Source organism: Salvelinus namaycush, chromosome 2 (genome assembly GCF_016432855.1).
Source record: "Salvelinus namaycush isolate Seneca chromosome 2, SaNama_1.0, whole genome shotgun sequence".
In the NCBI taxonomy this organism is placed as follows: domain Eukaryota; kingdom Metazoa; phylum Chordata; class Actinopteri; order Salmoniformes; family Salmonidae; genus Salvelinus; species Salvelinus namaycush.
Genome location: NC_052308.1, coordinates 32538235 through 32554970, shown reverse-complemented (window position 1 = coordinate 32554970; position 16736 = coordinate 32538235). Strand labels below are relative to the sequence as shown.

The 16736-nt window shown below is 42.5% G+C and overlaps 1 protein-coding gene across 1 annotated transcript in view; it reads right to left on the bottom strand.

The window, feature by feature from the left end:
* Positions 1–9280: 9280 nt before the first annotated feature.
* LOC120021278 (potassium voltage-gated channel subfamily B member 1-like) overlaps positions 9281–16736 on the bottom strand; it is a 72225-nt gene continuing 64769 nt past the window's right edge. Inside the window, exon 2 of the mRNA XM_038964960.1 lies at positions 9281–11167. Within this exon, the coding sequence (XP_038820888.1) occupies positions 9281–11167 (1887 nt within the window). The remainder of the gene's footprint in view (positions 11168–16736) is intronic.

Here is a 16736-nt window from a genome sequence, read left to right as displayed (position 1 = left end):
GTGTGCCAGAGAGCAAAAAGAGATGCAGTAGTTTCAATGGCACAGGTCATGGCATCATTGTGGAACTAGATGGCCAACAAGGGTGTCTAACCTCATCTCGCAGCCAGCGAACATGCCGGTGTCGACAATATAAGGACAGACCAGTGTGGTTTTGATGCCGACCAGGCCCTCTTCTGCCAAAAAACTATGGGTTAATGAAACCCCACCGCCCCAAATTTACTTGCACAGTAGTCCTGAGGGGTGAAAAGGAGATAGTGCTACATATGTTGGCCTATAAACAGCACATTACTGATAGGGTTTGCAAAATAACTCTTGTTTGTTCCTCTATGGTGTGGAGCAGCCGAGTAGGGTCGGCTCCAGGCATAAGCGACATTAGGGACCCTGGCCCCAAATTATTTTTACAAATTGGGAGGGACTGTTGAGAGTTAGAATAGTAGAATACACAAGGCGCAAGTTTCAAGTTTGGTTGTGCATCAGCAGTTTTTCTCTTGTTTTGTCAGTGATAAAATAATTTATAAGGTTTAAGATAAATGATTAAATAATAGTACCCAGAAACTTAACCATTAGGGATTAGAGGTTATGTAGCATGGATAAGGAGTAATTAAAAATATTAAACATATGTCCAACTAGGTTGGACTGGGGAAGAGAGGAATGTATGTGTGTGCCGAAAGAAAAAAGGGGATCTTTAAACTATGTTTGAACCGACCCGGCTATAACTCTGAGAAAGTACGATAGGACAGGGAGTACCCCTCCAGGTTTCCCTTATCTAGGGGGGAATGGAACTGTCAGCTGGGTAGTGATAAACTGAGAATTCTGGAGAAGAAGATAGCTCTCCTAATGGTAGTGTGCATGTGTGTGCGTAGGTTAGAAGAATGTTATAAAAGGAATATCTTTGTATATGAACGGCAGAGCTCTCGTGAATAAACATTGATTTGACTATTGTGAACTGGGAATTCTGTCTGTTTCGTTTAAACCAGAACTTTACAAATTCTGGGTTGCAGACACATTAGAATAATTGAAAATTATTTACATTTACATTACATTTAAGTCATTTAGCAGACGCTCTTATCCAGAGCGACTTACAAATTGGGAAGTTCATACATATTCATCCTGGTCCCCCCGTGGGAATTGAACCCTGGTCCCCCCGTGGGAAATGAACCCACAACCCTGGCGTTGCAAGCGCCATGCTCTACCAACTGAGCCACACGGGACCACAATTATAAACATTGATAATAAAATTCTATATCAGTCAGTCACTGACAGTCACTCAATTAGCCATGTCAAATAATAATTTTTAGATTGATAAGTTAGTCTAGCCAGGGGGGCCCAACCAAATCTCGCTAAAAGACATTCCCATTCGGAACAGTTTGTGAATATATTATGATGACATTTGTGACGTTTTTGTTCATTTTGGACTTTGGGACTACGCCCCTTCGTCGGTGATTGGTCAACAGTAGGTATTCTTTGACGAAGTGTTTGTTGTCATTTAATGATAGACAACTCATTTTCATGCACATTTTTCACTTCGGAAATACTGCACCAAACATCCTAGTTAGATTTAAAATTGTGCAACTAAGATATCCTCTGAATAAAAGGCCAAAATTAATAACAAATTCTTGAGTTATCTTAGATTAATTATATTTTGAGGAAGTGTATACTGGCTACTGTATTTCAAGATGGACAAACAGTACTATTGGCACTTTTTTCTCATTTGTCAAGCAAAGGTATTTTCAAGCGAAGGTTGAATGTATGCGAGCGAGCACACTCGTTCAGTTCGTCTAGCCAAGTTTGGCTAGGCACCAACTGAACAGAAGGGAGTTTCTTTCATCAATAGACTACATGACAAATTGTGTGATCATTCATCTTATCTGATATGGTTTACAACAACCCAACAGACATTTAAAGTACATTTAAGCATGAAGAGGAAACCAAGTAATGTCCAGTCCTCCAGTCTCACCTCTACACAGGCAGTGCTGAAAAGCCCCAGGGCACTTGCAATTGGGGCAGCAGGTAGCCTAGTGGTTAGAGCATTGGGCCAGTAACCCCAGAAGGTTGCTGGATCGAATCCCTGAACTGACAAGGTAAGAATCTGTCATTCTGCCCCTGAGCAAGGCAGTTAACCCACTGTTCCCTGGGTGCCATGGATGTTGATTAAGGCAGCCCCCCCACCTCTCTGATTCAGAGGTGTTGGGGTAAATGTGGAAGACTGAATACATTCAGTTGGACAACTGACTATGTATCCCCCTTTCCCAATGTGGCCATGGCTCTTAGCTTTCATCTGAGGCCATCTGTTGAATGGAGGGGTAAAACCAGTTACCCCAAACCCTTGCAGTAACCCTGGGTTACTGTAGGCCACTGTTTAATACATGTAATTCTGAGGTGGGGTGTCACACATGAAAGAAAGAAACATGTAATAGGATGATTAGGCATTTGTTTTTCTGGAGCTTATCGGTTTTTTGAGCATGGGACTAAGGTTACAGTAAGAGAGTCAAATTAAGAAGATTCACATTCCATCATAATTGGTGGTGTGCCATTTTGGATTGCAGGGGTAAGTGGGGTCAGTGAATAAGTCAGAGGTGACATGCATGCCTTGAATTCAAAAGGCATGCATGTCATCAACTGACGTTACATACTCCACTTTTCACATTTCAGTGTGCAAACATTGTCTGCACAATTTCACACAGTATGCACAAATATAATGGTCGAGTTATGTCATTCAAAGAGATGCTTTTTGATGCTCTCTGATTTTATTTCTAACACAGGCATTTTATCTGAGCATTTAATGTGAAATGAATGTGGTGCAGGTGATTTCTGTAGTTTCACCCAGAAGAGCGCATGGCAGTTGACGAAGAGCTTCCTCTCCAGCAGCTCATCAGGACACTCCAGCAGCATTCATCCGCTACCACCCTGGTGTTGTTCACCAACATGGTGACATCGCCGACCTCGAGCCGCACCTGCTCAGCTGTCTTTAATATTCAACCAGCGGGAAAGCTCGACTGTGTAGGTGTGCGCCTGGGCCCCCAGTTCCCGGGCAAGCTTGGCATTCTTCTCGTTGGCTGCCGTGTTACAGTCCCAGAGCTCAAGCTCAACACCCTCTTTGGCAAACTCCAGAGCCAACAACTGACCCAGTGCAAGTCAAGCTTTATTTGTTGTTTTTCCGTGCGATGGTATGGGAAACCATATGCTTTATGGGCAAAAATGAATGGCAACTTATTGCCATTGGACAAACCATATACACAAAAGCAAATACCACCGATTTGGACGGCCAAAACGTATTGCAAATGGCATATGCCTAATGGACGTGCAATAAACCAAAAATCCTACAGATGGCGCGTGCGCTCTACCGTCAGAAACGATATGGCAAATGGACAGCAAGTAACGTCTCAAGGGTGAAATTACAAATTTCAAAAACATCTTTGAAAGTAAGTTTTGCACTGTTTTCAATTTTTTTTAATATAGACATTGGGGATTTTATCACTGTAATCAGATTGAAAATAGTAGGATATGTTATTGACATTGTTTAGCCTATTAACCAGATGTGTTAAAATTCTGTTTAATTTGGAGCATAGGCATATGAATTGGCCTGCTATTATGTTCTGTTCCGCCTACTATTAGCTGAGAAAAAAATGGCCTAAGGCCAAATCTATTGCTGACGGCTGCTGTACACTATTATAGTTACCCGGGGATAGAATGGGGGTGGCAATGTTTTGTCTCGCCTACGGCGGCAGAACGTACAGGGCTGCTCAGCTGCATTTTTTTTTTATCACGCGCGTGCACACAAAGGAGATCAAATTAAATCTACTTTCACCCTTGGATAAGAGTGACAATATTTGTATTTGTCAAACGGCAGTCAAGCATCGATCATCATGTCACCAGAATAAGACCCTCGACATTTATTAGAAAGGAGCATCAAGTTCATACCGTGCACTTTCGCCAACCTGTGAAGTTCATCATAATTTATTTAATATATAGCCTAATAAACTGCATGTTTTCCCGATTCGTAGTGGGAGCTCCACACACCATATCATCGTGTGACTCCAAGTTTACTTCGATATGATGGTTATTATATCAATATTTGCGCATAAAGGTGTAATTAAGTTTACCCACACAAAAAGATCATACCATGTCGAACGAACAAATTATCTGTCGGCATTTGTAAAATTGTACCCAAACTTCCTGTTTCTATCACAGCGGTCGTGATTTTTTTTTATATGGTATGACTTTACTCGCATAAAAACTATATATGGAAACGTAGTTAGTGGCATGGCTGGAATGCAGTGATTCCAGGGCAGGGCTTTGCTTCATAAAATTTTGATGAAAAAATTATGAGGTCTGGAATTCCCTCTTTGAATTATTGATTAGACCGACCGATCGAGAGAGCGATACCGAGAGAGAGACCAACCGAGAGACAGAAATATTTCACTCGTTGAGTGTATGCTATGACAATGTAGATCTCGGACACTGGAGGGCGCTATTAGATAGCAGATACTGTGTACATTTTAGATCTAACGCAAACATCATTCAGTTCCTCACATTTTTAGTGGAACTGGACACTGTTTGAAATGCGTTGATGTATTTATAAATACATACCTACAAGAACAGACAGAGACTGATATTTATTTCTGGACTTGTATTTAGTTTTCAGTCAGTAAAGGGAGAACATTGTTTCAAAAAGATCATAGACATTTTGTTTTTGCTATGTACAAGAAATGTACAGATTCTGTGTCACAACTTGGTAGCGCTACACGCCTCAAACAACAGAACACCACAGAGACAAGAGCCTAGAAAGTAAACTGGTACAAACAATGAAACTTAAAAAGGACAGCATAGAGGGCTGCGTGAGAGAGAGGAGGGGGAGGATCAATTCTCTGAAAAAGGGGGATAATTCTGTTCAGTTTGTGGAGCATTAGCAGTTGGCTGCATCTGTTTGTTTGGTAGTTGGTGATGATAAAATAAAATGATGAATCAAATAAATAATAAATTGTGCTTTTTGGGACATCATATTTACAACCATGTAGTAAGAATGTTATTAATGAGTCTGTCTGGAGACAGTGTGTTTGGTTTGGCCAAGTAGGAGGCCCGTTTCAAAGAGATAGCTCAGGGTCCAATAGAGCGCATTTATTTATAACAAAAAAACTAAACAAATAAAAGCCACATTAAAATCATAGAAGTTCATCCAACACCAGAGTGTAAAAGAGAAACAGGAATCATGATCACCATTATGCGTGGTTTGAAATCTGTATTATTTGACCTTGCTGGTCATCTATGAATGTTTGAACATCTTGAAGAACAATCTGGCCTTAAATGGCCATGTACTCTTATAATCTCCATCCGGCACAGAAGAGGACTGGCCACCCCTCAGAGCTTGGTTCCTCTCTTGGTTTCTTCCTAGGTTCCTGCCTTTCTAGGGAGTTTTTCCTAACCACCGTGCTTCTACATCTGTATTGCTTGCTGTTTGGGGTTTTAGGCTGGGTTTCTGTATAGCACTTTGTGACAAATAAATAAATAAAGGGCTTTATAAATACATTTGATTAATTGATTGTTAAATTTCACTTTACCATGTGTGAATGAGCTCTGCTGTAGTATTTTATGTGGAAGGAGACCCTGACTTTCGTATGATCTATACATATATCCTCCCATTTCCCCATCTCCAACTTTGTTACAATGTATTGATTGTTATACATCAATATCCTAGACCTAGAAGACTACTAAGACTACTAGGAAAGATCCAACTACATTTTTGAATGACTTAACTTTGTATTGGGCCTTGATGTTATGCACATAATCAGTAGTTACTTAGGGGCCCACTCACTGAAGCAATTACAGAATGTTTTGAACGTGAATTGTGGGGGCTTCAGAACTGAACCCGACTTCAAGGTTAGATTCCACCGAGTAATTTGAGGACTTTCAGCTATAGAGAACGGGACAGTTTACAAAGTATTCTGAGACAGATGAAGCAGGTATATAATAATACCATTTTACGAGAATAATAATACACCTTGCAATAAGAGAACAATGTAGGCCTACCCTCTTGTATCTAAAATGCAACTTATCCATGGATGTGCAGTTCCCACAACGGAACCCTCTCACAACTTTACCTGGCCTGTTGTTTTCTTGGAAATGCCAATTCCACCTTTCCCTGACACTTTACTCTTTAAAACGTTTACTTTCAAAGAACTCTATGACTTGAACTGCCAAAGGCACCACTTTGTTGGTGGCCTGATCTTTCCACTGCCCTGCCCAGACTGGTATTTATGGGACCAGAGAAATGGATTCAAATCCAAAAACCTGCCTCAAACCAACCATCATTTGCACATTGTCATTATACACAAACATGCTCAAGAGTGCAACCCTTTCAGTAGGAAATACACAAAAATTATCACAGACACTCTTGGGTTTTGTGTTAAACAGGAGAATGGAACACACTCAAAATATCCCTCAGTGTTTGAGTCACCAAACAGACAGGCATTATTCCTTGACTCAGTACAGTAGTCCTACTGATTTAATAGCCATCTTCCCTTTGAAAAGGAAAGCATGAACATAGATGATAAAGTGATCTATATTTAATATGTGTCTTATAGGAAGTAATGCTGCTCTGGTAAGTCAGGGGGTAATGGTCTCTCTACCGGGTGTGGGTTCAGAGGTCAAGTGTCCTACACTGCTCTGTAATGCTTATTCAATTAATTCCAATACAGACTAAATGGCCCAATATTCCACTGTTAGGGATAAAATCATCTAATAGTGGACTGGCTATGGATATAGAGTGGGGCTGGACTAGGGCCTGAGGTCCACAGGAATAGCTACAGACATCAGGAGGAACAGTAGACACACAGCTCTCTGCCCCACTGTTCTCTCATCATCTGACTGTAACTAACTACATGGTTGGTCACACCAGCCTACCACCCCCCCTCCTCCCCCCAGGGCTCTCTTTGAATTGTTGATAGTATATTTCTCTAGTAGGCCATGCCCTCATGTGTGATTGTGTTTGGCTTTGGTTATTCAAAATAATGAGTGTATTTATTTAAGTCTATGGGGCAGCACACTATTGCTGTGTGTGTCTCTGTGTGCTACCAGTGTGTGTGTGTGTTGTGTGTATTGCGTGTCTTTGTGTTTGCGTGCTTTAATAGCACACCCTGACAGCATGGCGAACTAGTTCTCTGTGTTTATTTGCATTACACTTTATTGAATTGTCATGTGAGCTCTATTAAACTGAGGCTACAGTGACAGACTTTCCAGAGTGGAGATGGGGGAGGGAAGCAAGTTTGTTACTGGCAGAGGCACAGAAATACCTATCTCTTTGCATGTAGTCTGACAATAGAAAAATAGGAAAATGGAAGTCAACAATACACTTTTTTCTCACTCTATATTGAGTGTTTAGCCGGGTGTATTAAAGGCTAAATTAAAATCGTATCTTTAACATTGTAAAGTGTATGAGGGTAGTGGATATATTGAGCTGGAAATGTGGTCTGTATCAGATACTACCTATGAGATGTACTGGGATAGGTTAAGTTTAGATTGAACCCACATAAAACGTGCCTGTGAGCATGTGTTGACTGCATGTGTATGAGCATGTGAGTGGCTCTGTGTTTGTCAGTGTCTGTGTATGTAGCCATATGATGCTTGTTGTGAATTCTGGCAGCTGGTCCCCAGCTCTACCATCCATAGTGTGGAAGTCATCCAATGAGATCATGATTCCCTCTGTAAAATAAAGTGCTGTTCCCTATTCTTTCTTCCTGTCCTTTCTTCCTGTGTGCCATCTTACCATCTCCCCCTTCCATCATTCCACTCCTCCCTTCTCCCTTCATCTCTGCTGTGTTTGAATTTGTCCTGGCTTCATGAAATATTTCGGACATTCTGCTGTTTTGAAACTATTGTTGTTATAATTAATTAATAACATTGTGTGGGTCCATGATATGATTAAAGATGCCCTGGATTTAACAGAGTGTTATACAAAGTTATTCACATTGTACGAAGGATAGAAGGACAAACATTTACCCAAACTACTAGCAAAAAATACAAATTCATTATCTTGTAATATTCCCTCTAAAATAAAACAATGTATTTGAAATGCAAAACTATGAGTTTAGCATAATTCATTCTTCTAATATACCATTCTAAAAAAATATTTAAAAAATATTACTTTTTGCACAATGAGCGTGTTCTTTTTTCATGTTCTTGTTGAGTTATATGCTCTTACAGGATTATCCATTGTACAAATGTGGAACTTTAAAATGGAAAATCTGAGTGTTTTCAGTACTTTCAATCCAGCCTAAATGAATGCTTTTATCCCCTCCCCAGTATCAATGGTGATTGGATATGAAGTATGACAATCAACCACAACCACACATCTGAGAGAGTATTAAAATATAAAGGAGACCCTAACCTGTCTGGATAAAACACACAATCAAAACCAAAAAAATAAGTAAACAAACAAAACAACAAAGAATACCCTGTACAGAATTGAAAATATTCGGTTAATGCGGTTAGTGCTACCCGGGAGGCGGGAGGTGGGAAGCAGAGGTGTGATGGGAATGAGGAAACAGACAGGATATCAAAGTGGCTGTTTCCTCTCCAATGGCTTAACCAAACTGTTGATTAACAAGGATGAAAGTTCACCTCTCAGATAGCGTCACAAAATAACAGACCAAAGAAAATATACTATTTATATTATAAAAAAAGGAAAACAATACACATAAAATACTGCATAACTGTGTGTGTATGTTTATCTGCCTATCATCCTGCATACACATACATCTACAGACATACAAACACACGTACACGCTATGCATACACATAGTCACATATAACTAAGGCCAGTTTTGAGGAAGAAAACACAAGGAAATCAACAAAATTTATTTTAGCACAATGCTGATTCAGTAATGCCTAAATCTACAGTGTGTGACCAGATTTGCAGAGTTATGCATATCCCCCTTGGACACAGCAATGCACCCTTTTAAATTCTCTCTCTTTCTCAATCCAGCAGTACTGTAGCATTTCCCAGTGCCCTGGGTCATTTTGCTGACAGTCTTTGCCCTCAAGTAGCAGGAAATGGAAGGACGAGTGAGCTCCTTCCTGTGTCCCATACGTTCTACTTATTGGGCATTTGTTACAAAACAAAAAACCCAGTCGCTGCAGGTGTTTAAGTTCCTTTTATTCATGTAAGTAGGAATGCAGTCCCTTTTATGGGTTAGAGCTCATGTTTTATTTTATTTCTCTCTGGTATTTGCACAATGTCCTCCTGTTTGGGTCCTCTCTGTACTATCTATTCCCTCCCCCTACCTCACTTGCTCTCATTATGGGTGTTTGAACGACTCCTCTCTCCCCGGGAGAGCACATGATTCCCCTGTCCCCCACCTGACCTGGCCTCCAAGGGGAACACACTGTTACCCAGCATTCTCTGGGAGCCCTCCAGGTGGTTGGCCACGCGGTGGTGACTGCTGTAGGAGCTGAGCTTGGGGCTGGCTTTTCCCAGAAGCCTCTGGGAGGCGTTTGTTCCCGAGCTATCATGGAGGTGTTCCTCCTCGTCCGTGTCAGCATCAATGAACTTACTGATGGACGCGTCATGGAATGTGAAGACTGTCGGGATCAGGGTCTCAGGGGGTGGAGTCTTGCTGCTGGCAGTGGTGTAGACAGACACCTCAGGACTCATGAGGGAGTGGGCAGAGAGGGCAGAGCTATCTGAGAGGGCCCCGCCCCCTGGCCCCTGTGCTAAGGAGGAGGAGGAAGGGTCTGCGTCCCCGCCTTTGAAGTTGACCTTGAGGGAGCGGTTCTTTAGCGGGTTGCTGAAGCGTAGGCCCCGGGGGCTGTCAGAGAACAGGCCGTGCTTGGAGCCTCGTCCTCCAGGGACCTTGGTGGCGCTGTGGGAGGACACCATGGCCTCGTGCTCCAGGGTGGTCTCGAGCACGGGGTTGGTGCTAACCCTCCCTGGAACAATGGTGCTGGGGCTGTGGGAGAAGCGGGCACTTTCGGTGAAGTCAGCAGCACAACTCATGAAGCTGTCAATACTGGACATGCTCCTCATGTCTGTGGTTGGGGCAGGCTCTGTGGGGATGATACCCATCTCTATCTCGTCTCTCTTCTTGGGCGCTTTAGACAAATGCCCCTTGTCCTTACTGTTAAGGTTAGGCTGAGACTGGGTCTTGGCCATCTTGTTGTACATCTCCTCCAGTTTCTGAGTGTTGAGTTGCTGAGGGCTGGCGGGATGGGCTTTGTCTGGTGAGCTGGGCTCTAATGACTGAGTGGAGCCCATCTCTGAGGTGGTCCTCTTGGGAGTCTCTTTCCTGTGGCTAAGAGACAGGTGGTTGTCCTGCACCTTCCCCATGTTCTCTCCATTATTTTCTACCACTACGTCTATGAGCTCGACACTGCGTGCAAACGCCTCCTTCATGTTCATGGAGATGATGCTGCCGTTCCTCTTGGCCCTCTCCAGGGCCTCCCGCCGTTTGATGGCCTTCTCCTGCCTCTTCTGCTCCTTGTAGAACTCTGAGAAGTTGTTGACGATGATGGGGATGGGCAAGGCTATCACCAACACTCCAGCTATGCAGCATAGACCCCCAATAATCTTACCCAGTAAAGTCTTTGGGTAGATGTCCCCATACCCCACCGTAGTCATAGTAATGGTAGCCCACCAGAAGGAGGCCGGGATGCTTTTGAACTTGGTGTCCTCCTCGTCCTTCTCAGCGAAGAAGACAAGGCTGGAGAAAATCATAATGCCCATGGCCAGGAATAGGATGAGCAGGCCCAGCTCATTGTAGCTCCTCCTCAGGGTGAAGCCCAGAGATTGAAGCCCTGTGGAATGCCTGGCCAGCTTCAGAATACGGAGGATACGCATGATCCTGAAGATCTGCACCACCCTCCGGACGTTCTGGAACTGTAAAACGCTCTTATTGGATTCAGTCAGGAAAATGGTGACGTAGTAGGGTAGGATGGCCAGCAGGTCTATTATGTTTAGTGGACCCTTGAAGAACTTCCACTTGCTGGGTGAGGAGATGAAGCGGAGCAGGTACTCCATGGTGAACCAGGCGATGCACACCGCTTCCACGTGAGCTAGCTGAGGGTTGTCTGTCACCTGGCCAAACTCGTCTATGTCCTGCAGCTCCGGGAGGGTGTTCAGAGACAAGGCAATGGTTGACAGCACGATAAAGAGGATGGAGATGATGGCCAGGACCTGTTGAAACACAACCAAGACAACAGGCATCAGTCAAACGTCAGTGCATTGACACGTAGAACATTAATGCCAAAGCATTTCAACGCTTTTTTGTCTGAATCCAACTGTGGGACAAAATTACTTTTCAAAGGCGCTTCAAACATCTTAAGTATGGCTGCGGCAAATAATAACAGTCATTTTGTGAGGCTGACACCTGAAGAATATGATTAATTCATGACCCATTTAGCTCTCTGACTGATTCCTCCTGAACATTATGAAAAGGCTACTGTCATATCAGGACTACCAGCTTTTTAAGAGAAAAAAAGATATGATATAAATATAAATATGATGGGGCCTCCCGGGTGGCGCAGTGGTCTAGGGCACTGCATCGCATCGCAGCGCTAGCTGCGCCACCAGAGTCTCTGGGTTCGCGCTCAGGCTCTGTTGCAGCCGGCCGCGACCGGGAGGTCCGTGGGGCGACGCACAATTGGCCTAGCGTCGTCCGGGTTAGGGAGGGTTTGGCCGGTAGGGATATCCTTGTCTCATCGCGCTCCAGCGACTCCTGTGGCGGGCCGGGCGCAGTGCGAGCTAACCAAGGGGGCCAGGTGCACGGTGTTTCCTCCGACACATTGGTGCGACTGGCTTCCGGGTTGGAGGCGCACTGTGTTAAGAAGCAGTGCGGCTTGGTTGGGTTGTGCTTCGGAGGACGCATGGCTTTCGACCTTCGTCTCTCCCGAGCCCGTACGGGAGTTGTAGCGATGAGACAAGATAGTAATTACTAGCGATTGGATACCATGAAAAATTGGGGAGAAAAGGGGGTAAAAAAATAAATTAAAATTAAAATAAAAAATATGATTTAGATTGCCTGGTTGAGCATTCAAGTCTGACCCCCCCTCCTCCCTCGAGCACCCCATTTGTTCATGCATGAATGCCCCCCCCTTGAGCACGTCATCCTCATGCTTGTGTGACACTTTTGATGTTCTGGATTTCCCCTGATATGCGATTAAAATATTGGTATTATCTGAGTTTTTCGATGGCAAATGCCACTGTCTACTGGTGACCTAGACACCGGTATCGTCCCCGCCTCCCACCTGATGTGTACCGCAGTGCTCACTAGCAGACAGTGTCCTTTGCTCCCGCCTGCTGAGCACCTGGCCCCACTGTCATTATCAGAACTGCAGGAAAGCAATGCCCGAAAGTCGGGGCTACGGTCACTGTTTACCGGTATCCTAGCTAGCCACTTACTGTACTGGAGCGCCCCTGCCTCCCGCCTTTGTACGGGAGTCTTAGCTTAAAAACGGACTCTTCTCGTCTTTTATGTGGCTTGTGATTGACAGAACACACATGAGATGAGGGTGCACATTGATCCACAGATGGTGTGAGTGTATTACCAGCGTTCCCTATCAGAGAAAATTTCCGGGTGTTAAACTCTTGGTGTTATCCAGAGTGATCTACAGGAGCAATTAGGTTTAACCTCTACCGCTTCTCTCTCTCTCTCCCGGATACGGGATCCTCCTCATCAAAAAAGCTGACTAGCATAGCCTAGCCTAACGGGACAGGGATATCATATAATATAATTTTCATGAAATCACAAGTCCAATACAGCAAATGAAAGATAAACAGCTTGTGAATCCAGCCATCATTTCCAATTTTTAAAATGTTTTACAGCGAAAACACAATATGTATTTCTATTAGCTAACCACAATAGCCAAACACACAACCGCATATTTTCACCATGTTTCTACCGCATAGGTAGCTTTCACAAAACCGACAAAATAGAGATAAAATTAGTCACTAACCAAGAAACAACTTCATCAGATGACAGTCTTATAACATGTTATACAATACATTTATGTTCTGTTCGAAAATGTGCATATTTGAGGTATAAATCATAGTTTTACATTGCAGCTACCATCAAAAATATCACCAAAGCAGACAGAATAATTACAGAGAGCAACGTGAAATACCTAAATACTCATCATAAAACATTTATGAAAAATACATGGTGTACAGCAAATGAAAGATAAACATCTTGTGAATCCAGCCAATATTTCAGATTTTTTAAGTGTTTTACAGCGAAAACACAATATAGAATTATATTAGCTTACCACAATAGCCAAACACACAAACGCATTTATTCACCGCAAAAGGTAGCTTTCGCAAAAACCAGCAAAAGATATAAAATGAATCACTAACCTTGAACAAATTCATCAGATGACAGTCTTATAACATCATGTTATACAATACATTTATGTTTTGTTCGAAAATGTGCATATTTAGGGCTACAAATCCTGATTATACATTGTGAATACGTAGCATCGATTCACCAGAATCTCCGGAGATATTTTGGACACTCACCTAATCTGACCAAAGAACTCATCATAAACTTTACATAAAAATACTTGTCGTATGGCAAATGAAAGACACACTGGTTCTTAATGCAACCGCTGTGTTAGATTTTTAAAAATAACTTTACCATAACATACAGCTTGCGTTATTGCGAGACAGCGCTCACCAACACGGCGGAGAATAGGACTCAACATTTTACACAGAAATACGAAATAACATCATAAATGTTTTCTTACTTTTGTTGAGCTTCCATCAGAATGTTGTACAAGGAGTCCTTGGTCCAGAATAAATCATTGTTTGGTTTTAGAATGTCCATTTCTTCTGTCGAATTAGCAACCTTGGCTAGCCATGTGGCGCGAACATGCCCATCAACTCTTGGCGCAAAGAACGGAAAATTCCAAAAGTCCCAATAAACGTTGAATAAACTGATAAAACTCGGTTGAAAAAACCTACTTTATGATGTTATTATCACATGTATCAAATAAAATCAGAGCCGGAGATATTCGCCGTGTATACGTAACGCTTTTCAGAAGCCAATGTCGAGCTCCGCGGCGCACCTTGGTAGACAAAGAAAATTCCTGACCTGCCACTCCAAAAGCTCTTGTTCGGCCTCAGATCAAGCTAGACACCCCATTCCACCTTCCACTGCCTGTTGACATCTAGTGGAAGGCGTATGAAGTGCATGCATATCGATAAATATAAGGCAATTGAATAGGCAGGCCCTGAAACAGAGCCTCGTTTTCAGATTTTTCACTTCCTGCATGGAAGTTTGCTGCAAAATGAGTTCTGTTTTACTCACAGACATAATTCAAACAGTTTTAGAAACTTCTGAGTGTTTTCTATCCAATAGTAATAATAATATATATATTGTATGATCTAGAAAAGAGTACGAGGCCGTTTCATTTGGGCACGATTTTTTCCAAAGTGAAAACAGCGCCCCCCTATTGACAAGAAATTTTAAGTGCCTTGCTCAAGAGCACATCGACCAATTTTTCACCTAGTCGGCTCAGGGATTTCAACCAGCAACCTTTTGGTTACTTAACCTCTAGGCTACCTACCATCATTGAGTGTTGATGCTAGTGGGGTTAGTGGCGCTGCGGTCTAAGGCCCTGCATCTCAGTGCTAGAGGCGTCACTACAGACACCCTGGTTTGATTCCAGGCTGTATTACAACCGGCCGTGATTGGGAGTCCTATAAGGTGGCGCACAATTGACCCAGTGTTGTTTGGGTTTGGCTGGTGTAGGCCGTCATTGTAAATAACAATTTGTTCTTAACTGACTTGCCTAGTTAAATAAAGGTTACTTTTTTTTTTTTTTTACAATTACAAAAAAAAACGGTAAGATTGAAATTAACGCCAAGTGCACAATGAAGCGTTATTTGAATCAAAAGCCCTATTTGGTATTTTATGGGGGGTATACAGGCTATCTTCTGTATACCCCCCTACACTATCACAACACAACTGATTGGCTAAAACACATTAAGAAAGGAAATACATTTTGTTATCAAGGCAAATACAAAATATATTTTGATTTGTTTAACACTTTTTTGGTTACTACATGATCCCATATGTGTTATTTCATAGTTTTGATGTCTTCACTATTATTCTACAATGTAGAAAATAGTAAAACTAACTAAAAACCCTTGAATGAGAAGGTGTTCTAAAACCTTTGACCTAATATGGACTTGGTCTTTTACCAAATAGGGCAATCTTCTGTATACCCCCCTACCTTGTCACAACACAACTGATTGGCTCAAATGCATTAAGAAGGAAAGAAATTCAAAAAATTAACTTTTAACAAGGCACACCTTTAATTGAAATGCAGTCCAGGTGACTACCTCATGAAGCTGGTTGAGAGAATGCCAAGAGTGTGCAAAGCTTTCATCAAGGCAAAGGGTGGCTATTTGAAGAATCTAAACATAATATATATTTAGATTTGTTTAACACTTTTTTGGTTACTACATGATTCCATATGTGTTATTTCATCGTTTTGATGTCTTCACTATTATTCTACAATGTAGAAAATAGTAAAAATAAAGAAAAACCCTGGAATGAATAGGTGTTCTAAAACTTTTGACCGGTACTGTACATATTTTTTTACCCCTTTTTCGTGATATCCTTGTCTCATCACTGCAACTCCCCAACAGGCTTGGTAGAGGCGAAGGTCGAGTCACGCATCCTCCGAAACATGACTCACCAAACCACGCTTCTTAACACCTGCCGCTTAACCTGGAAGCCAGCTGTATCAATATGTTGGCGGAATCACCGTTCAACTGATGACCACAGTCAGCCTGCAGGCGCCCGGCCCGCCACAAGGAGTCGTTAGAGAGGCCAAACCCTGCCCTAACCCAGACAATTGTGCGCCTTCCTATGGGACTCCCGGTCGAACCCGGGTCTGTAGTGACGCCTCAAGCGCTGCGATGCAGTCTACTCGGGAGCCCCGGTAGTCAAATTTTTCAATCTTCCCTACCTTGACAGTCATTCTAACTGCAAATTGTGGGTGATTAAAAGTTCCAATTGCTGGATATCCTGACTGGCTGAATTCCGAATGGAATTATGTAACACTTCACAAGCTAGTGATATGACTTGCGAAGCTATAACGTGACTTGCAAATCAGGAGTTTCAGACAACTGTGTTAGGGTAAAACTAGGCTGTCAATGTATGGTATTGTCAAAAAAGCAAAGCATTGTTATAATGTAATTTTTATGACAAAATATGAACTTAGGGCCTCACTTATTAGGCTACAGGACTGGTTGTCATCCATTGCAACAGTTCTGTCTCTGTCATTAGCAAACACAATCATGGGTGGCATTGGTACCATTTAAAATGCACTCGAAAGGCATAAATACATATTTCCCAGGGTGCCTTCGAAGGCCCTCGGATCAATTCCACCCCCCCATTATTATTTTGGAACTCAGCTGGGGTCTCAACTTACTGTTGCGAGTTAGAATAGTAGTATACACAAGATGCAATTTCTAAATTTGGTTGTGCATCAGCAGTTGTCCTCTTGTTATGTCAGTCACCAATAGTCAGTGAATTAGTCCATGTCAGCTAACAATTTTTAGATTTTTTTTTCTAAATTAGGTTAGCAGCCAGCTATCTAAACAAATAACTGCCTGCCCCCCCCCCCCCCCCCCCCCAAATGATTTTATCAGTCAGTCTCACTCATATTAAAAACTGCAAACATTTCTCTCCGCCCCATGGCAAAATGAGTATGACTGCATAAAACGTGTTATAAGATTG